We start from the raw sequence: 19,961 nt of genomic DNA on the forward strand, positions 1-19,961 counted from the left end.
TATTCAAGTACATTTTAGCAGTACTACTATTGGTGTATATAGTGATATTTTATGTAGAGAAAATGTGTCATCATGTTTCATGCATTTTTATAAATAAAACTGCATAAATCAGTAAGAGTTGGCCCCACCTCAACTGTCTGCAGCAGTGCTGCTTACATGTTAAGGCATTAATAATACTGATGGTATTGTTACTACTACTACTACTTCTACTGCAACTACAATGTAACATTCTTTCTAGTGTATTAAGTGCATTGTGTGTACTATAGGCTTTACAGCTGTGTAATGATAAATCTTCTACCATGGCATTTATACATTAAGAATAAAAAAAATGTAAATTTTGGTTCATATTATTCTTTTACTTTATTTTGTGTGCACTTGAAAATATAGAGTGCTTAAGATTATCCAGTCGTAGCTCAGCCTACCATTGGAGACACATTATGGTAACAAAGTTGCTGTTGGATGACAATATTCACTGATTTCAGAAGCAAATCAAAAATAATGTGGACATCAAGGTCTTTCCTAAGTGGATCTAAAAATATTTTTGGAAATGAAACTCCAGATCCTTACTGAAAAGAAGGTTAAAAACAAAAAAATTTTTTCAGTTGAGTCTCTGACAAGAAACCCTGTCCTTTACAGGTAAGAACATTCATCAGTGAATGAAGGTCACACCCTGCTGCCAATCTACTGCTGTTCTGGTGTCAGACACCAGTAGTAATGTGCCCATGCCCTGACAGGTTAGAGCTGTTTTGGTGATACACAAAATAGAGAACACAGAGTCAGTTGTTTGATCAACTCTTTTAACTGTGTAAATTAATTAAAGAAACATTTGATTGTCATGGGCTTTAATTTCTATCATTTTAATGATCCCTTATCAAATTCTTCATATTTTCTGTAACTTGTCACAATATCTTGTAGACTGAACCAACAGTTTTGAAATGATCAAGAGATTGTTTTAAAAAAATAACTTGGGAATGTACTGTTAAATTCTTGAGTTCTGAAACTGCTCCTGAACTCTCTTAGGCGAGCTTTCTTGTAACATCTTTATTTAGTCTTCAGGAATTGTTCTTCAGACTTCTTGAAGGACGTTCAAAGCTCTTCTTTGGTTGTTGGCTGCCTTTTGTTCCCACACTGCTTCAACAATGTTGTAATAATGTTAGTCCAGGCTCTGGGGAGGTCGGTCCATGACTAATAGTGTTTCAGTGTGTGTGTGTGTGTGTTTATCCAGGTATGCTTTTACTGCATTGGCAGTTTGTTTGGTTTTGTGGTTTCATGAATGACTTCTTGACAGCCGCCCTTCCACTGAGAGCATTTCTGATCAGAGTTCGATTGCCATATGCAACTCTCAGGTCCTTGCTGAATATTTTACTATTTCTCAAGTACATCGCTTTTAGAACTGTCTGCTGTAAGTAGACTTTTTTAGGCCTGCCACTTCTTTAGTCCAGTCCAGTTTCCTCAATTTTTTAAAATTTCCACACCATGCTGAGATAATTTTTCGGCTAATAGTTCTTTGGAAATCACCTTGTTGTCTGTCAAATTGTTACCATTGGCATTTTTCATAGATTCAACTAAAGAAATGGGAACATACGATGTGTTTTTGCAACAGGCGTCTAGTAGCAAAGTGCCAAAAGTTTTTCGCTACGTTGTTTATGTTTAGATATAACACTGGTTCATTCCTTGAGTTAAGTGCCTCTTTTATTCTGAAATGAGTCACGAGTCAGCGTTAAGTGGTTCAAGAAAAAAAAAAATTTCTCTGAAAATGGTGAGGTACAAGGATTTGACTGAAAAAGTGGCCAGGGTCTAAAGAAAAAGTTTGAAAGACCTTCAGAAAGCCTGGAGGAACTGTTGCTCAAGACCACTTAAAAAAAACAAAACAACCATTTTTTTATATTTTGCTTCAGAGGAGAAAAATGTTAAGAAATGAGCGGTGGCTCAAGACTTTTGCACAGTACTGTAATTACGTGTGATGCTGGAAAGTTTCGTTTCTGCGAGGATCTGGAGGACTTGTTCAGTCTTATCCTTTGATGATGCTCAGATCCTGCTACCATATCTGTCTTCACTAATTCCCTGAAGACAAGCTGCCACATACAGTAAAAGCTGTAAAACTTACTGGAATGCCTGACAGAGCTTGTTTGTTTGATTTATTTGAGCACATTCCACACTGAAAGTTGGAAAAGTATCATTATGCTAACCCTTCTCAGTATGCTCGAGGACTTTCTTCATGCACAAGTACTTTTAAAAAAAAAACCTTCTCGCTCCTAGAGTTTACTTAAATAAGTGCATAGAAAAAAAAAAACCTTCTGAATGTTTTTCTTGTACTCTTTTGTACTGAGAAGCAATGAAAATACCTTTTGAAAGCCTGAAAGAAACTAAGCAGGAGACTGAGCAATATTACAATAATGCATTGAGTTTTCTACACCTGCAACAGTTTGTACAAAGAAGTGAGAATTTTTATATTTGTTCTGCCATTATTTGAGCAGCAATACATTTGGGGGTGGGGGCACTTCTTCACTATCATTCTTTAGAGCAGAGTCTTGATTTTTGTTTTGGCGTTTCCATCTTCAGAAGCCGAAAAAAAGTGCATGCCCTGCTCCCCACAGTTTTTATCACTCCTTAAGAAATATTTAAAGTTGAAGCCTACTTAAATAAAGGTCAGCACAGTAACATCAGGAACATCATGTTGTTTATTTGACATCTGTTCACGCGCCACTTTCAGTAGCTTCACACCCCGCCGAGCATAAGGAGAGCAGTGTGTCATCCCAAAGCAATACAAAGCTGTTCTGGGTGATCACCTTCATCGCATGATAAAAATCTACCCTGGTGTGAGTGCTGTCTTTCAGAACGCTCATGACCACATTTTTATGAATCACTGAATGATGAGAGAACAGAAAGGGATGTGAGTCACATGCTGGGCCTTTGCAGACGCAAAGCAGTCAAACAACTGTGGGAGACAACGGCCTCCACCGACGCCACCATGGAAAGACTAAAAAAACTGAAAATCTTTTTGAAAGTTTCCTGTTCTATAGCTCCAGTAGAGACTTGGAAAATCGACGCCGTGAAGCTGCTTTGGTGGTACATTGTGGCGCAAACTCTTCACTTAATTTGTCATTTCTGTTTATTTCAGTTTGTCAGGCAAAATGTGCTCCACAGTCTAATAGATTTAAATCCAATGTTTGCTATTTCTTCAACTCAAGATGGCTGAATAATCAACACACACATCCCTCCCTTATCAATGTTACGGTCTGCAGCAATTTGATGAACTTCGGCAGGTTTAAAGTTGGATTTAATTACATTTCTTGGCCCAGTACCTTTAAAGCACTTTGCTTTTTAATTGAATTTGTCACTAGTCTGTTAGATCAGTTATGATCTCAGATTTGAGATGGAAAAAGAGCCTCCGGCAAATTACTTTTTTATTATCTGCCTTGAGTAACAAAGGTTCAGAAACATTCACAAATACTTTCTCATATAAATGTATTCAAGTCGGAGCAGGTTTCTCCAATGGTGGTTGGTTAAAGCATCCTAATTATAAAGAGATTTTCCACTGAGTGCTCTTTTTTTATTGCACAAGTAGACATTTAATTTTGTTTGCTCATAGCCATGCAGTTAAATAACATGAAAGGGAGTTTATTAAAGTTCACTGAGGGAAAAAAAAAAACAGCATGGTGTGAGATGAGGGTAGTTAAAACACACACAGAGAGAGACACAAACAAAGGGGAAAAAAAAACAGGTCTCAGCTTCTCACAGTTGAACTCCTGCCCACAACTTAATCCGGTGTCTTTATTCTTCAGGCACGTATTCACAAGCACTCAAAACTGTCAGAAAGATGTGGTTCATCCTGTTCAAAGCCGAGCAAGAATTATGTGGCAAAGTTTATCTGGAAGTGCTCAGTTTTTTGTTTTTTGTTTTTTGTGAAATACGAGAAAATGGGCCTTTAAATGAGAGAATACAAAAGAGCAGACTTGCACTTTCAATCTTACTGCTGGAAGTAAAGCTATAGGTTAAAAAACTGTTTTGAGAACACCTGCCAATCAGTCAAGGCTTCTCTCTCACACTGACAACCGCAAGCCTGATGCTACAGCACCATCTTGTGGAAACACAAAAAGGGGGTTCGCATACACGCCTCACCTGCACGTTTGTGAGTATGCAGGTTTGCCAAAATTAGTGTGTTCATAAACATGTGAACAGAAAATTACCAAATGTTTAAGTAAGTAAGTAAAAATTATTTATGTAGCACCTTTCTAGAGTGCTTCACAACAATCAAAGGAAAAACAGCAATACACATTTAATTTATTTCCCACAGCTAGCCAGCAGCATGAGGCATCATATCTGTCTGTTGCATCTGGACACTGTGCAATTTTCAGGTGTCTGGAGCAAACTGTTCTCTTGTCTTGGTTTCGACAAGTTAATTTCTCAGAAGAATGTTTTTATGTACACTTGATAACAATAACATATGACATTCTAATAAGCCAAACAGTAGTTCTGTTGGTGTAGCATACTCCACTATACACTTCCAGAAAAAGGGCTTTGCTTGTTCTTTGTCCAACAATGTTTAACTTGGCACAGGCGTCAGATCTGGCATCTTTTCAGACTAAATCTTGGCAGCAAAGTGCTGCACAATTATATGTAATTTATGTATAAAATTGCACGCTGAAAGAAAATATTTTTGCTGACAATGTCATATAAAGTACATTTAGGCTGCTTATCTTGGACATCTTTATGTCATACCAGAGTACAAACCACATTAGCCTGAGGACAAAATGTGTGAGAAACATACAGCGTGTCCCATAAACAGATATACAGGTACAGATAATCAAACCCCTTACAGCCTGGCATTGCTTTAGCATCATCTGACGCAGGAGATAAATTCATATTTATAGATTAAAGAGAACACTTTTGCTCTAAAGTGTGCAGGGCTGAAAGGGCCTTCATAGAACAATTTAGTGAAGTAAAGCTGTTGCCTGCTTAAAGGTATTTAAAAGTACTTTTTACATGAGGGAATGTAAGTTTTGTGCGCCAACATTAATATGGTCACTGTGCTGCAGTTTGAACAGTGTTTTATCTAAACAAAATGAAGATGTCCATGCTGTTTACATTTTGAATGGAGCCATCTTTCACAAAAATTGAAAACTTCAGTACTCCTCAAAAGAATTAAAGGAATACTCAATTATCACAGTATAACACAAAGTGAGTAAAACTTCAAGGACAGATATCTGTCCTCTTAGAACGCATACAGCGTTTCACTTGTTTTGGTGTTGGCCTGTGATTACAGGTCCTACAGACCCTCAGAGTCTGATTCTCACAGTTTGGTGATAAACATCCACATGAGTTGCTCGCTGCAGGGCTCCGACTGTTCCTCCCAGCACAAAGGAGGGTGTGGTTATGGTTGTGAATGATTTGTTGACCTATAATCTCCCAAACATGAATGAATCATCATCGATATTTAAACTGTCTTTTTTTTTTAAAGAGTGACCTGGCCTGAGAAGGTTGCAGAAATTGCAACAAATATAACAAAACAGTTCTGTAAAGATATTTTAAGTAGCCAAAAAAAAAGAAAAAAAAAGACTGGATTGATTATAATGTTGAACACAGAATAAGCGTAATAACGCAGAGTCACAAAGATATTTGCAACACAGGTCATTTTTTAATTTTATTTAAATCCTCATAAATCTGGTTGACAAGAACTTATTTACCAGCATATACAGGGATTTTATACATAAAAAACACACATTCAAAATTCTGTAATCACTTTTTGACAGATGTTCCTGCTGCCCACACCTTTGTCCTGTACTGGGGGACACAGTGAACCTTCTTGCAGCAGCATGCATGGATGGATGACATCATATGTTCTTGGGCCCCTAAGGAATAATTCCACAAAGTTTCATCAACTTAATTAAAATTAAAAAACCTTTGAGTTATATTGCTAATAGACAGACAAAGAAACAAAGAGGGGTGAAAACATAACCTCTCAGTCAGTCAGGAGGGTTAAAACATTTCAGTTTGTGGGAGCTGTCTTTTTGATTCTAGACTTAAAAATAGAGGTGACCGAGCTTTTTCAGTTGTCTCTGGAAAGTTTTACCATTTCATATTAGAACTGCCCGGTCTGTTTCTTCATTTAAGTCCTTGCACAAGTCCCATTTCTACTCTCTGGCTTTTAATTCGAACTAATCTTGACATATTATATTTATTTATTTTTTAGTTATCATATTTTGTCTGGATATTTGTTTGTTGTTTTTGTTTTGTCTTCTATGTATGGTATTTTTTGGTTGCCTGTGAAGCACTTTGGCCCACTCTGGTTGTTTAAATGTGCTATACAAATAAATTTGACATTGACATTGATTGGAAACACTGAGATCCCTAATGTTTAACTAACTTCATGTTAGTCTTCTTTTTTCTTTTTCTTTTTTTTTTTAGCACTTTATGCGCAATTTCTTTCTTACTTTTTACTTTTGATAAAGTACTACAAAACTGTATTATACCTACTTTAACACAATGACCGGAAATTTTGGAAAATGTCTCTTAAGTGATTAAACTCCATTGTTTTTATTATTAAACTGTGTTTAATTTCCACCTGTAAACTCTTTAAAACTCGTCTAACCTATTTGGAACGTGTTTCTTCTATTGTGTATTTTATTACAGTGTCCTGCATTTTCTTTTCGTTTCCTATTAAGTGAAAACGAGTTTGATGGTTTAAAGAAAAGCGAAACATTTTTGTCCCACCCTCCTTCTGAATTATGCAATAGTCTGCAGACCGCCCAGCCTTTCTTTTCCTGTGTGGCCGTTTACTAGCGAACAGGAAGCGGCAGCGAAGCTCGCCACTAGATCAGAATCAGCCCAAATCTACTTTTAAACGCTAAAAGGCGCCTTTACACTATGTAACTATGTCTGCGGAAGCCTGTCAAGAAACAGCGGAACACTCCGCGTTGCTCAAGCTCCTCTCTGCACTGTTTTATGCCGGAAGTTCGTTTCTTATTACCGTAGTAAACAAAACCGTGCTGACCACCTTTAGGTAGGTGCCGTTTTGTAGGGCTATTATTAATTTATTCATACTGGAAGGACGGAAGAAAGAGCGCTCAAACACAAAGAATGATTATAATAATATATTCTCCGTTGTTGAGTCGCGTTTAAGTCTTCTGCTGTTTGTGTGTTGACTTTGCAGATTTCCCTCCTACCTGTGTCTGGGAATTGGACAGGTTAGTTGTCCAGGACTCTATTCCCGGAAGCAGGTTCAACAAACTCTGAGTTTAAAATTTAACTCTGAGGTGGGCACCTCTGAGTTTCCGGTTCTAGAACAGCTGATCAGAGGAAGCTCGATCAAATCCGAGTATGTTCACTCTGAGTTAATTAAGCACCTGAGTAGAGAAAGAAAGCTATCATCAGTGGAGCTGCAATCCCACGATTTACCGTGGCAATGGGTAAATGAAGAGGAGAGCCTCCATTTTAATAAAGGGAACCCAGGAATATGAACATGTGTCAGTTCTGACCGTGATATTCATCTTTAAAAACAGGGCGGGGAAGAAAATAGTCTTTTTTTTTTTTATCTAGCTTGGTTTTGTTCTTGGTCTGTCATCATCATAGACAGCATAAAAGTTTGATATAAAACAAAATTATATATATATAAAAAAATTCCCCACTTGCCCCGTGGGCAGTCTTTGTCCTCCAAGCTTGGGTCCTCAGAACCCCGGGAGCTTGAGGGTCCTGTGCAGTATCTTAGCTGTTCCTAGGACTGTGCTCTTCAGGACAGAGATCTCAGATGTCGTTCCTGGAATTTACTGGAGCCACTCTCCCAGTCACGGGATCACTGCCCCAGTATCCTGAATACCACGGGGACCAGTGTTACCTTCACCTTCCACATTCTCTCTAGCTCTTCTCGCAGCCCTTGGTATTTATCGACCTCCTCGTGTTCCTTCTATGTGATGTTACTATCCCTTGGTATTGCTCCATTTATCACTACAGCATTTTTACTCTGCTTGTCCAGCAATACTGTGATCCGGTTATCCGGTTAGTCAGCCATCACCAGTTTGTCTGTATCTAGAAGTTCCACAGGATCTTAGCGCTGTCATTCTCGACCACCCTTGGGGGTGTATCCCATTTGGACTACAGTCGGTATCCGCAGCCGTCCTGTTAATGATGTGGCTGAGGGGGTTCAGACCCATGCAGAACAGCAGTGGGGACAGAGCATCTCCTTGGTAAATCCCACACTTGATGGTAACTTGTGCAACTGGCTTGAAGTTGGCCTCTAGTGGTGTTCTCCACATCCCCACTGAGTTTCTGATGAAGGCTCTTAGGGTCCTGCTGATCTTCTATAGTTCTAGGCATTCCAGGATCCATGTGTGAGGCACCTGGAGTTTCCCTCATCTCGTTTTTAACTAACTCAGAGTTGTTAGCTAAATCTGCTTCCTGGAATAGGGCCCAGGTGTGGATATTTCTTCCCCTCCCTCGTAAACAAACATTAACTCATGTTACGGTCCTTTCAGATGATCATGACTGTTATTGTCCTTTATGCGGCCAAAAAAGGCGAAACAGTGCAGTTTCAAGACTTTGACAGGACTGTTCTCTTAAAAGTAAGCGCTTCTCGTTTTTCAAATTGTTTTCAAATTGATTGTTTATTCTCCATTGTGATCTCTGTATTTAAATTGTGATTAATAAATACATTATTTTCTTGCCAGATTTTCCCCCTCCCTTTGCTGTATGTTGGGAACCATATAACAGGCCTGGCAAGCACCAAAAAACTCAGGTTTTACCAGTTTATCTGTTATCAAATTTAATACTTTCAGTTTAAACTTCCCAGTACTCATTTATGCTTCCCAAAACCATGTTATCTGTTACAGCTTACCCATGTTTACAGTTTTAAGGAAATTCACTATATTGATGACAATGATCTTGGAAGCATATATACTAAGGTATGGTATGATTCTAATTTTTGTATTGCTGGTAAAGTCTTGAAGCACTTTAGGACCTTATCTAAGGGCTAAACTGGCCTGAATGAAGGCCAATTTGTACCTTCCATGGAGAGGTTTCTAATGGGTTTATCAATGGAATTAAGCAACCTGAGAGCGTTCAGTGTAAGGGGAGCAAGAGGGTGTGAGATAAAGAAGAATGAGATTTAACAATGGTAAAGCATGTCCAGTGTTCTTATTTACTGCTTTAACATGCACCTTTTCCTGCCCCCTTTGTCTCAATTTTCAGAAAAACATTTCCAAAATGTCTTGTGTACAGTGTTGTGACTATAGTCTTGGGTGCCATGATTGCTGCAAGGTATAGTTTTTTTTTTAATGTAAATTACTTTTTAAATTGTATTTCTCTGTGAAATGCCAACGCAAACTAGGCTTTCACTCCATTTCCATCGTCTCCTATAGTTCGGACCTGGCCTTTGATGCAGAGGCCTATGCTTTCATCCTGCTTAATGATGCGTTCACTGCAGCCAGCGGAGTGTACACAAAGAAGAAACTTGGTGATAAGGTAGGATTTCCCGTATGTTCTGTACAAACAGAGAGGATTAACGAATTGCTGCTTCTGCAGGTACACATCTGTGCAGGTGTGGTTTGAAAAACGAAAGTATGATCAGTTTTGTATTCAGCCATCCAAAGCAATGACAATGCACAAGAGAGGTGAAGAAGAGAGTGCAGCCAGGGTGGAGTGGGTGGAAATGAGTGTCAGGGATGATTTGTGACAGAAGGATAGCAACAAAAGTGAAAGGGAAGATTTGCAAGATGGTAGTGAGACCTGCTATGATGTATGGTTTGGAGATGGTGGTACTGACAAAAAAAGACAGGAGGCAAAGCTGAACATGTTCAAATTTTCACTGGGAATGACCAGCATTTGACATGAGTGTATCAGAGGGACAGCAGCAGGTCGAGCAGTTTGGACACAGAAGTAGAGAGGCTAGGCTGTGATGGTTTGGACATGTGCAGAGGAGGGATAGTGGACATACTGGACAAAGGATGCTGAATGTGGAGCTGCCAGGCAGGAGGAAGAGAGGAAGAAGGTTCATGGATGTAGTGAAGGAGGGCATGCAGAAGGTTGGTGTGACAGATGAGGATGCAAGGGATGAAGTGAGATGGAGCCTGATGATCTGCTCCATCTCACAGCATCTCCACAGTAACAAATTCTTTAAATACAAAGGCACGGCCACTGGATTCACTCTCTGAAACACACATTTTAACCTTTTTTTTAAATGCATAATTTCATGATTTATTTGTCTCATAGGTGTAAATGTTGAGATTATCAATACTTTGAAATGTCTGTATTGCAAAAATTAATGTTTTCTCTGTTTAAATTTAACATTTTCCTCCTTTTTTGTAAAGGGTCTTGGGAAGTATGGGGTCCTATTTTACAATGCCTTAATAATCGTCATTCCTACTGTTTTGGCAAGTTTGTTTACTGGAGATTTACACAAGGTAAACTGTAATCAGGTGCACTTTTTTGTTGTTGTTGTTTGTGCCAAAAACTGTGTTCTTTTACCACCCTTTATGTTTTGATCCACAGGCAGTCACATTTGAAGACTGGGTGAAAGCCACATTTGTCTTATGTTTCCTCATGTCATGCTTAATGGGGTATGCCACTCTAATCCAGTCCACACTGTTTAGTTATTGTAGAAATCAAACTTCCATGAGTTGATCATTCAATATAAAATCAATCAAATCTGAAAAAAGTTCCCACCTTTTTTCCAGGTTTGTGCTGATGTATTCCATCGTCCTTTGCAGCCATTATAACTCAGCACTTACTACCACAGTAGTCGGGGCAGTAAAGGTAAGAACACACTGATAAGAATATTAGTTTCTATCGAACAAAGTCCATGGAAATGGCCCGACTTTCTTTTTTTCTGTGGATTTTCTGCAACAGAGACAAAGAAACATAGAGAAATGATCTCCCTATTTTCTGCCAACAGTTATCATTAAACTGGACAAATATTTCAATTGTCTCCAGAATGTTGCAGTAGCCTATATTGGCATGTTTGTGGGTGGAGACTACCTGTTCTCTTGGGCTAATTTCCTAGGCCTCAGCATTTGGTGAGTAATAAGTTTGCAGTACAGAAACTTTCTAGTAGAGGTCACATTTCTTCATAAAGTTATACCGTATGTTAAATAAGAGCAGCATTGTGAGACTTGAAGTCCTTTCCTAGTCAAATTCCAATCTAGAGCAAAATAGCAATTATCAAGATTAACCATTAGCTGATAAAAAATTATTTTATTCTAGCCTGAAGATTTTCTTTCTTTAACCGAAGCCTGTAATCTTGAAAGGGATATTGTTACAATCTCTATGGCTAAACAGCAATTATATGGCCTAAAACTGAATTTCTTTCATCTTTTGGTTTGCAGCATGTTAGGTGGGCTTATGTACTCGTATTTCACCTTTAACAACAAGAATCCATCTGGAAGTAACACAGAAGGAGCACAAAAGCTGAAGTCTGACACTACAGAGGGATCAGCAAAAAAGTACTTTGTCGTCTAAAGAGATTTATTTCACCACTTGGTGGCACTGCTCTGCTCCATATTGGAGCATGATGTTACTTATGTGCATGTAAAAAAATCAATCAATCAATGAAGTACTTTCCAAGTATACTGCAGGTGTTATCCATTTCATTTTACTTTGAGTAAAGTGACAAGAAGGGCACATACATCCTGGGTCAGGTTCAGTGAATGTTTATTGAAGATCAACAATTGCAGAACAGTGCGGACAGCCTGTCTAGAGAAATGACTTTTTGAAACGTGTAGTTTATCTACCAAGCAAGCAGGATCACCCTATACACTTAAATATGAGAACTGATGGAGGATGTTAGCAGTGGGCAAAACTGACACTAAAAAAATGTAAATTTCAAAGCTCTCTGTAAATTGTGCCAACTCGTTATTCTAACACTACACATATATATTAAATGCCTTGATTCTTCTCCAACCAAAATATAAACAAAGGGTTGAAATGCTTCCAGATATACTCTAATTGGGTAGAATAAATCATTTGGTCTAATATCAAAAATCCACTTGGCTTCCAGTTTCACCATTACTTTTAAAATAAAAAAAATAAAAATCCAATTCAGACTTCATAACTTGAGTGATGGGTTCCTGGTGCAGGTTTCCCCAAAATAGATGCAGGGCACTTGTGAAAAGCTTCGTACAGTGTTAAGAGATGTAGTGTTGCTTCAAAAAAAGAAAGAAAAAGAAAATCCACTACACACATCAATTTATGATAAACAAGTGCCATTTCTTCTGATCAAGACAATCTAATCTTCAGTGCATTGCAAACTTAATCCAAGACTTGGTAGGAGGCTGTAAGTGCTTCATAAAACCACTGAGATGCCTAAATTTGTTTTACAAACATGGGATATTTTGTGTTACAATATTTCCTTTTTATGCTTTAATCAAACACATGGAAAAAAAAATGACTTGTAACTGTAAAATTAGATAAAAAGAAAAAAAAAAAAAAAAAAAAAAAGAACTGCCACCCACGACTATGATGCTGTTCTGGATATCAAAGCTAGTCTGCCAACTTTTAATATAAAAGGTGACTGACACCCATTGTAAAACAGCTCCCACCTGGTTGGAAACACTTTTTTGGTTTTGCACGCTTGTTACGAAGAAAACCACAAAATTTTAATGTCTCTAAAAAGTACTCGGGAGCTTTGAACACTGTGGATTCCAGTAGATTGTATTTAGAAAACTCAACTTACACTTGTCTGCTGCTGTCGGGCAAATAGTTGCATTTATGTATTCAGACAAGTATTAAAACTGTAAGAGTTTGGATTTTTTTTTTTTTTAAACCTTGTACCTGATCAGACCTGTGGATTAGAGTTGCAATGATCACACATATAAAAATGGCCCATGTCTTATAATGTCAGACTTTTCCAGCTTCCCTGACTTCCCTCTTGTCCACATTTGCCCTTTAAATAGAGTTGTACCTGTGAGGCAAAAACCAACTGAACCTTTCTCAGTCCATTTCTACTACCACTGCTGTCATCAGCGGCAGCGAAGTTGTGCTTATAGCACCAGAGATGAAACCTGGGAACATGGTGAGAGGCCATCTGACAGTTGAACTCAATATTTCCTATGGCTGACCACACCCTGTATCATTCTGTCCATCTGAGCTTAATCCATATATACAGTCATACACACTCTTATACTCACAATAAACTTAAAAAAACTTGTTACCAAAGTGCAAACAAAACCAAAACACGATAGGTATTCTTTCTTTGTCTTTAGAAGACAGAAGAAAGAAAGACATTCTTCATATTGTCAAATCTACAATTATAGCAGCCTAAAAGGATAAAATGGAAGCTGAATAAGGTGCTTTAGCTTGTGCCTTCCTGATAATGTGTGTGGGAACAGATAACTATGTGTAACACTGATCAAGCCAATTCAGCTCCTTTAAGTCTGTTTTCACAACTTTATAGAATAAACTAAACTAGTTGTTGATCTGCATAAGGAAGAATTTTAGCGACAGCACATGTAACAGGAAGGCGGACTGGGATGGAGATATGAGGGGCAGGGAATGGGAGTCCGGGAACAGGAAGTGGGATGGGTGTTCAGGCAGACAGGTTGTTAGCCAGCTCAATGAGCGCCAGAGCACCGTGGAGTCGCTCTCGTTGCTCCTGGAGGCGGCGCTTGGCTGCTCCTCCCTGGGTGCCCTTCTCTTCTTCTGCCATCTCTTCTTCCCCGTTCTCTTCATCAGACTGGAGAAACTCCATAGGATCCTGCTGCTCCTGGTCCTGCGCTCCCTGTGCTCTAGCCTTGCCCTGTGGCTTCACCTTGGTGGTTGTAGGGGCACGCTGCTCACGGGTTCGCCAGTACCTGTAAAGACAAAGAGCACATTAACATACAATGTCCAAAAAAAAAAAAAAAAGTATTTAAGTGTGCAAAACTTCCTCACAGTCCAGCTTTTATATGTATGATCCTACTTTCACTTACTTTGCCAGCCACTCTGCCACAGCCTTGTTATCCACAGACTGAGCCTTCCCCAGACCCTCCTTTGGTTCCTCCCTCTTCAGACGGGAGAAGGGATGCTTGGGGCAGTGTCGGTTAGCATGCGTGAACCGATTGCCACATCCTGCAGAGAGAGCAACAAAACGACTTAAGGCCCTGTTTTCTGTCATTTTTGCATTGCTAAAATGTGTAGTGCATGACATTTTGTGGCTAACTACTGTTATGAAAACACAACACTACTTAAAGCTAGTTGAATGGATTACTATTATTAAAATCAATGAGCAATGATGTGACTAAAATATAACTTTTCTTATGAGTCAGAGAGTAGCAGTAACTATTTTAAGTAGTGAATTAAATTACAGCAAACTGTTATGTTGTCAGGTTTGTGTTTCCCAGGTACTTTCCAAATATTAGTTTAAATGCTCCAGTAACTCATACTAACTAGACCACATTTCATGCTAACGGAAAGTACCTTGAAGTCACTTTCGGTGAAAACTTTCAGTTTGATGTTTGTGATACTACTTTTTGTTTGGCTTAACTACATGGTCTTTTTGAAAAATCTACATTTCACACCCACCTTTCTCAGAGCAAACAAAGGGTTTTTCCCCAGTGTGCAGCCGCTGGTGGGTCTTCAGTTGTCCACTCTGAACAAATGCCTTCCCACAGTTTGGGTAGTCACACAGATAGGGCCTCTCACCTGGGGTGAAATAAGATATACTTTATTTATCCCAAAAGCTGGAGAATGAAGGGTGGGTAGTATTTTGGGGATGGGGGTGGGGTGCAACTGTGGTTTCTTAAAACTTCAGTAGTTACTACACAGTGCTTTCAAATTCAAAATAGGGACCACGGGGTTTGCCGTGACAGGTGAAGCACATGTATTTGAGACATTTAAAACAGGTCAACAGCAGTACACCCACTTGTCTCACCTGTGTGTGTCCTCTTATGGGCCTGGAGAGACTTCTCTCTGGGAAATACTCGGTTGCAGATGTTACAGCGGATACGGCTGGATGAAGTCTCCCCCTCACTTATCAGCTCTCGGACTGTGTCTGCCCGTGGCCGGCCTCTGCGGATACCGTCCTGACAGCAAGACACACACACACGCACACACACAGTTATTCCTCTGGCCAGGAATCATCTTATGATTCATCTCATCGGGCTTATCAAAGGACTCTGGATAACTAACACCTTAAGTGCTTTTTTCCTGCGGCACAACAGCTTTAGGACAATGCAGAATACAACATGCCAAACTGAGGACAAACTATTTTCATTGTTTCATAATCTAATAAACTGATAACACATGAGTCACATATAATACTTGTTACAATAAGAAACAATGAAGACTAGTTTTCTAGTTATTGTATTTGATACAGTGTATCCAACATGTCCATCTGACTTCCTTCGCTGAGCTCACGTGTAGCCGAAGGGCACGATCATTATAATTCATTCACATCCGGTTACATTTTTGGCGCGCGACTACACGTCATGTTGGAGCAGCTGCTCCACATTCAGGAACTGGGGTTTAAAATCCTCAGTCACACCCTAATGCGCGGGCGTTTTTTAAATGACTTTCCAGCTCGGCCATATTGAGGCCGGCTCTGCTTTAAGTGATCTCATTTGAAGAGAATCTATAATGAAAAAGTTTTTATTTCTGATTGTACTGTTCTTCAGTGACAACTAGGTGTGGATATCACGCCTGTTATGCAGGTGCTACATCTTTTCAGACATGCGTTACTAGTTATTTAACGTATACAAATGAACTAAGTTACAAAAGCTTTTAAGTGTATGACACGGTTGTCAACAGTCTCAACCTATAAAATGCACTTTCCTCCTTTACATTGTGCTCAGACTGCACAACATTACTGCCACGCCACTTTTTTTTTTTAACAGTATCAAACCAAACTTTTAGAAAAGCGTTTTACCTTGATCTGCTCAGGTGAAGGAGCCGTGTCCGCTTCCCTAGCCATCTGTGTCCCGGTAGGGGACGCAGCTCCACTCCCTGAGCCCGGGCTCAGGGTCACATTGTGGGCGTTCTCTCCCCACTTCCACGGGTAGACCATGAAGTCGCTGAACCCGGGGCTTGTCGGAGTTATGGCCTCTGCTTTCCTGGGTTTAATCGGGGTGGTCTTGATGACGGACACCAAAACTCTTTTAGGCGAGTCATTGCAGAAAATAACGTGAGGATGCTTGTTATCGGCCATCGTTTAGGTATCAAAATCCCGGTGTTTGACGCAAAAGCTGCAAAACTATTTTTTCTTTTCAAAGAGACTGAATAAATGTCACAAATAGGTCGCCTTCTTAATCTGGAGTAAATACGTCCTTCATTTCCAAAGAGTAAAGGGTAAAAAATCTCGGATCCGCTATTTGATACAAAGTAGCTGCAAACGTTGCAGTAAGGTATAAGACTGTGGTTACTTTCCTTCTTGTCGTAGCAGGTCGTCTCAATTGACCTGTCTGAGCCCACAGTATCGTTGTCCCGCGTTGCAAAATCGCGCCCGAGCAGCGTATCCTCCAATCTGCTGCAGGCGTTCAATCCTACGTGTCAAAACAAGCGAATAGCAGCGACCATATGGCTCCTGAAGACCAATAGGAGACAGGGAGCGCTCGGTGTGCAACGATCGGAAACCCTTTTGTCCAATAAGCTTTTGTCCAATAAGATTTAAAAACCCGATGCGCGCTCTAGGAAGTTGACATCAAGACTAGCCAATGAAGGCGAGCGGGGCGCACGAGATAGCGAATCACAGCAAAGAGCGGTTGTTTTTTTTTTTTACATTGCAGATGAGCAGATGGCTGTTTCCCGCGCTGAACAATCTGTTTATATTACACGTTTTTGTCGTTTTAAAGGGAACGAAAACGGTGGCTCCGAGGCGCCAAAGTTACGTAATCACTGTAGGGCGGAAGTACTAGAACAAAGGGTTTATTGTATGAGACAAATGGAAACATAAAGGGCTGTTCGAAATTTAAATATATTAATGCAATCTACCTAAAGTCATTTCTTTATTTAGCTCCAAACCCTCCTAAATCTGTGGTGTTCTTATAAATTACTTAATTTGTCCATATAAATAACTGAAATAAAGTGTGTAGTCAACCATGCTGTCCACGGAGTTGTTGGAAGACAAGCCTCCCCTGTGCTAGCTGTCATCCTGTTTGTCTCTCATCCTTCAGTCAAGCAGTAAGAGACAATTCAGATATCTAAAAGTGCAGACGTATTGCTGAATGCACACCATCCAGGTTATTCAGGGCTACTCTACAAATACTGGATTTAAATGTACTGACGGTCTTTTATGATTATTTGCTTTCTATATTTGAGGGTCATGTGCCTGTTTTAGTAAACATCGCGAGTTTTTTCTTTCAAACGCTCAAACAAAAACTGCTTCTGGAGTTGGTAAAGTTTACATTATTTTATGTATTTCCTCACATCCATTAATATTGGAACATTGCACACTGACACTACAGACTTGTACTTTGTGCCATGACCACTAGATGAAGCTAAGTTTCATTATATAAAATTTATCCTGACTCATCCTGCAAGTGAGGGTGACAGTGCTTAATCAGGTTGGAGGTATTTTTATATCTTTTAATTGCTAGAATAAATGCATTTTAGCATTATACGTGTATGTTAAGCTTTTGTTTTTTAAGTGTCGCTTCAGTGATTATGAAATGATCCAAGAAGGAAAATGAGGTTCTGTCTGAAGAAAAGTATACAGACAGTTCATTAAAGTTGAGGGTTTGCATAGATTTGCAAACTTCTGTATGGGGCATGCAAATGTGGAGACTTTAATGAACCACGTGGTTCTTAAACTGTTGTGAGAGCCCCCCCTGGTGGGACAGAGCGCCACTGCAGAGGGAGTGTAGCTGACTGGAGGAAATATATATAAAAAATGGATAAATTAAGATTGTCTATGTGAAATGTTTTAATGTAATGGTATAGTGCTGCCCTTTATTTCTGTAAAATTTTACTTAGATCATTTTACTTAGATCATATCTGTATATAGTGTTTTGATGTGTGTGTGTGTATATGTGTGTATATGTACATGTGTGTATTGACTATATATTTTCTGTATATAGTGCTTATGTATATGTGTATAGTGTTTTTCTATTTTATTTTATTTTATTTTATTCTATTCTATTTTTAGTTTTCTGTACTGAGCTGCTGTAATGCGCAAATTTCCCCATCGTGGGATCATTAAAGTTTTATCTTATCTTATCTTTTCATTGCCAACAATTGCTGAAAAGCGTGAGGTGGGGGTATGAACTTTTTCAGCTTCTGGGAACATGCCAGAACAAGTTTGAGACAGTGCTTTAATGGGATATCCTTCTGATTCTCCTGTGAAACTTAGGGCAGCATGAACTTGTCCAGTGCCACAGACAAGTTTTCTTGACATCCACAGAAGGTTTACTTATGGAAAAGTATGCCAAACTGATTTTTCTAGAATATTCCCTGCTGATAAACTGATTTCACACAGCATGATGGTGTGGTGGGAATCACTGTCGCCTCACAGCGAGAAGGTCTTGGGTTTGAATCCAGCCTGGGGCCTTTCTATGTGTAGCTTGCATGTTCTTCCTATGCCTGTGCAAGTTCTGTCTGTCCAAAGACATGCATGGGGTGAGGATAACTGGTGATTCTAAATTGATTGTTTTTATGTCTTATCTTGGCAACAGATTTGGCCCCGTGACATTTTGGATAGGCTCCAGCCCCCCTGTGACCCTGAAATGGATAAGTGGAAGAAGATAGATGGAATCTCCTGAGCCACAGCTGGGGGTGGCTGTGCCTCAAAAGGTAGAGCAGGTCACCCACCAATCAAAAGGATGGCAGCTCAATTCCTGGCTGCCCTGGGCTGCATGCCAAAGCATCCCTGGGCAAGATACTGAACCCCAAGTTGCTCTCCAACGCAAAAAGCGCTTAGATTTATATGGAAGTGTTTGTGTGAATGGGTAAACGTGTTGTATGTGCGCTTTGAGTTCTCAGAGTAGAAAAGCGCTATATATGAACTAGTCCATTTCAGGAACCTTTATTAGACATTGTAAGTTTATGCAAATGTTCCCTAAATATGCTCTAAAGGTTACATTGCTTGTAGCCTTTAAAAGTTCACTTTAAAGAACCCAGAAACTTGAGTATTTTGTGAAATTTTGAGATAACCATCAAGGAATATTTAGGGAACATTCATAGAAGTTTCCCCAAGGACTTAATGTATTGTTTGACCTGAGGAAGTTATTCTGGTACACCAGTGGATTTGTCAGGTTTGGCTGCTAGTTATAAAAACTTGTTAATGTAACCCCTGAGGATAGTAATAGTCTGGGGAAAAGAAAATCAGAGAATGTTCTCTAAAGGTTGTTTGAATCTTTCATAAAAGCATATAAAGAATACTGGCTGTTTGTCAAAGGTTGAAAAACCTTTTGGTAACACTCCGCAGGTTCACTGGCTGTCAGGCTGCCGTTTGCTTGCTTTGATTGGCCTCACAAAGTTACTCTGGTACATTTGAGGGCTCCAGAGGTTTGGCTACAATTAGTTACTGTTAGGTCACCAACCTACCTTGGAGGAGAATAGCCGCTGCCAGCTAGGTATTAAACAGGCCTACAAAAAAGGTAAAGATAAATATGATGACTTGTTTGCACAGTCAGAAAATGTGGCTATGTTACTGAACTCTGGTAGGCCTAATAGGTGACAGCTATGTGTAGGGTTGCCACCTTTCACAAATGAAAACAAGGGACCCCCGCCACAGCTTCTCAGGACAATAACCATGTTGTGTTTTTTTTTTTTTTTTTGGTAAAGGGGTGATCAAGAAACCTATTAGTCATACATAAAATTAAATCTTTTTTTTTCTTTTTTAGCAATGAAGACTTTATTGTGAAAGATTGCTGCATATAAAGTGTTGTTAAATAAGGCTACATTACATGCAAATATATAACAAAGTGCAATGAAGCACATTGCACAATTAGCCTAGCAAATGATATACTGTATGATCTACCACATGACAGTAACACTAGCACCTAATCTGATCAGTTTTGCAGAGTGTGCACTAATAAACTAAATAAGATGAGAACTTACTGTAA

The 19,961-nt window shown here is 39.3% G+C and overlaps 2 protein-coding genes across 3 annotated transcripts; one reads left to right on the forward strand and one right to left on the reverse strand.

Annotated features, from left to right (window-relative positions):
* Positions 1-6,776: 6,776 nt before the first annotated feature.
* Positions 6,777-11,634, forward strand: slc35d2 (solute carrier family 35 member D2). Of its 2 annotated transcripts, none has more exons than XR_004020406.1 (12): positions 6,777-7,003; positions 7,154-7,187; positions 8,472-8,558; positions 8,664-8,731; positions 8,826-8,897; positions 9,184-9,252; positions 9,354-9,456; positions 10,302-10,394; positions 10,483-10,550; positions 10,668-10,746; positions 10,886-11,006; positions 11,316-11,457. XR_004020406.1 is itself a non-coding variant. In XM_030738359.1 (12 exons), the coding sequence occupies exons 1-12, from the start codon at positions 6,876-6,878 to the stop codon at positions 11,446-11,448; spliced, it is 1,017 nt and encodes a 338-aa protein (XP_030594219.1). In that variant the 5' UTR covers positions 6,777-6,875; the 3' UTR covers positions 11,449-11,634. The 2 variants fall into 2 exon arrangements, 1 of the variants encoding a protein (XP_030594219.1); XM_030738359.1 differs by having other exon boundaries at positions 10,924-11,006; positions 11,316-11,634.
* Positions 11,624-16,398, reverse strand: znf367 (zinc finger protein 367). The gene is made up of 5 exons (XM_030738360.1): positions 15,830-16,398; positions 14,837-14,987; positions 14,488-14,607; positions 13,896-14,034; positions 11,624-13,778 (listed from the first exon to the last, which is right to left on the reverse strand). Exons 1-5 carry the CDS (start codon positions 16,106-16,108, stop codon positions 13,514-13,516), a joined length of 954 nt encoding a protein of 317 aa, XP_030594220.1. The 5' UTR covers positions 16,109-16,398; the 3' UTR covers positions 11,624-13,513.
* Positions 16,399-19,961: the final 3,563 nt, after the last annotated feature.

This window comes from Archocentrus centrarchus, chromosome 9 (genome assembly GCF_007364275.1).
Source record: "Archocentrus centrarchus isolate MPI-CPG fArcCen1 chromosome 9, fArcCen1, whole genome shotgun sequence".
In the NCBI taxonomy this organism is placed as follows: Eukaryota; Metazoa; Chordata; class Actinopteri; order Cichliformes; family Cichlidae; genus Archocentrus; species Archocentrus centrarchus.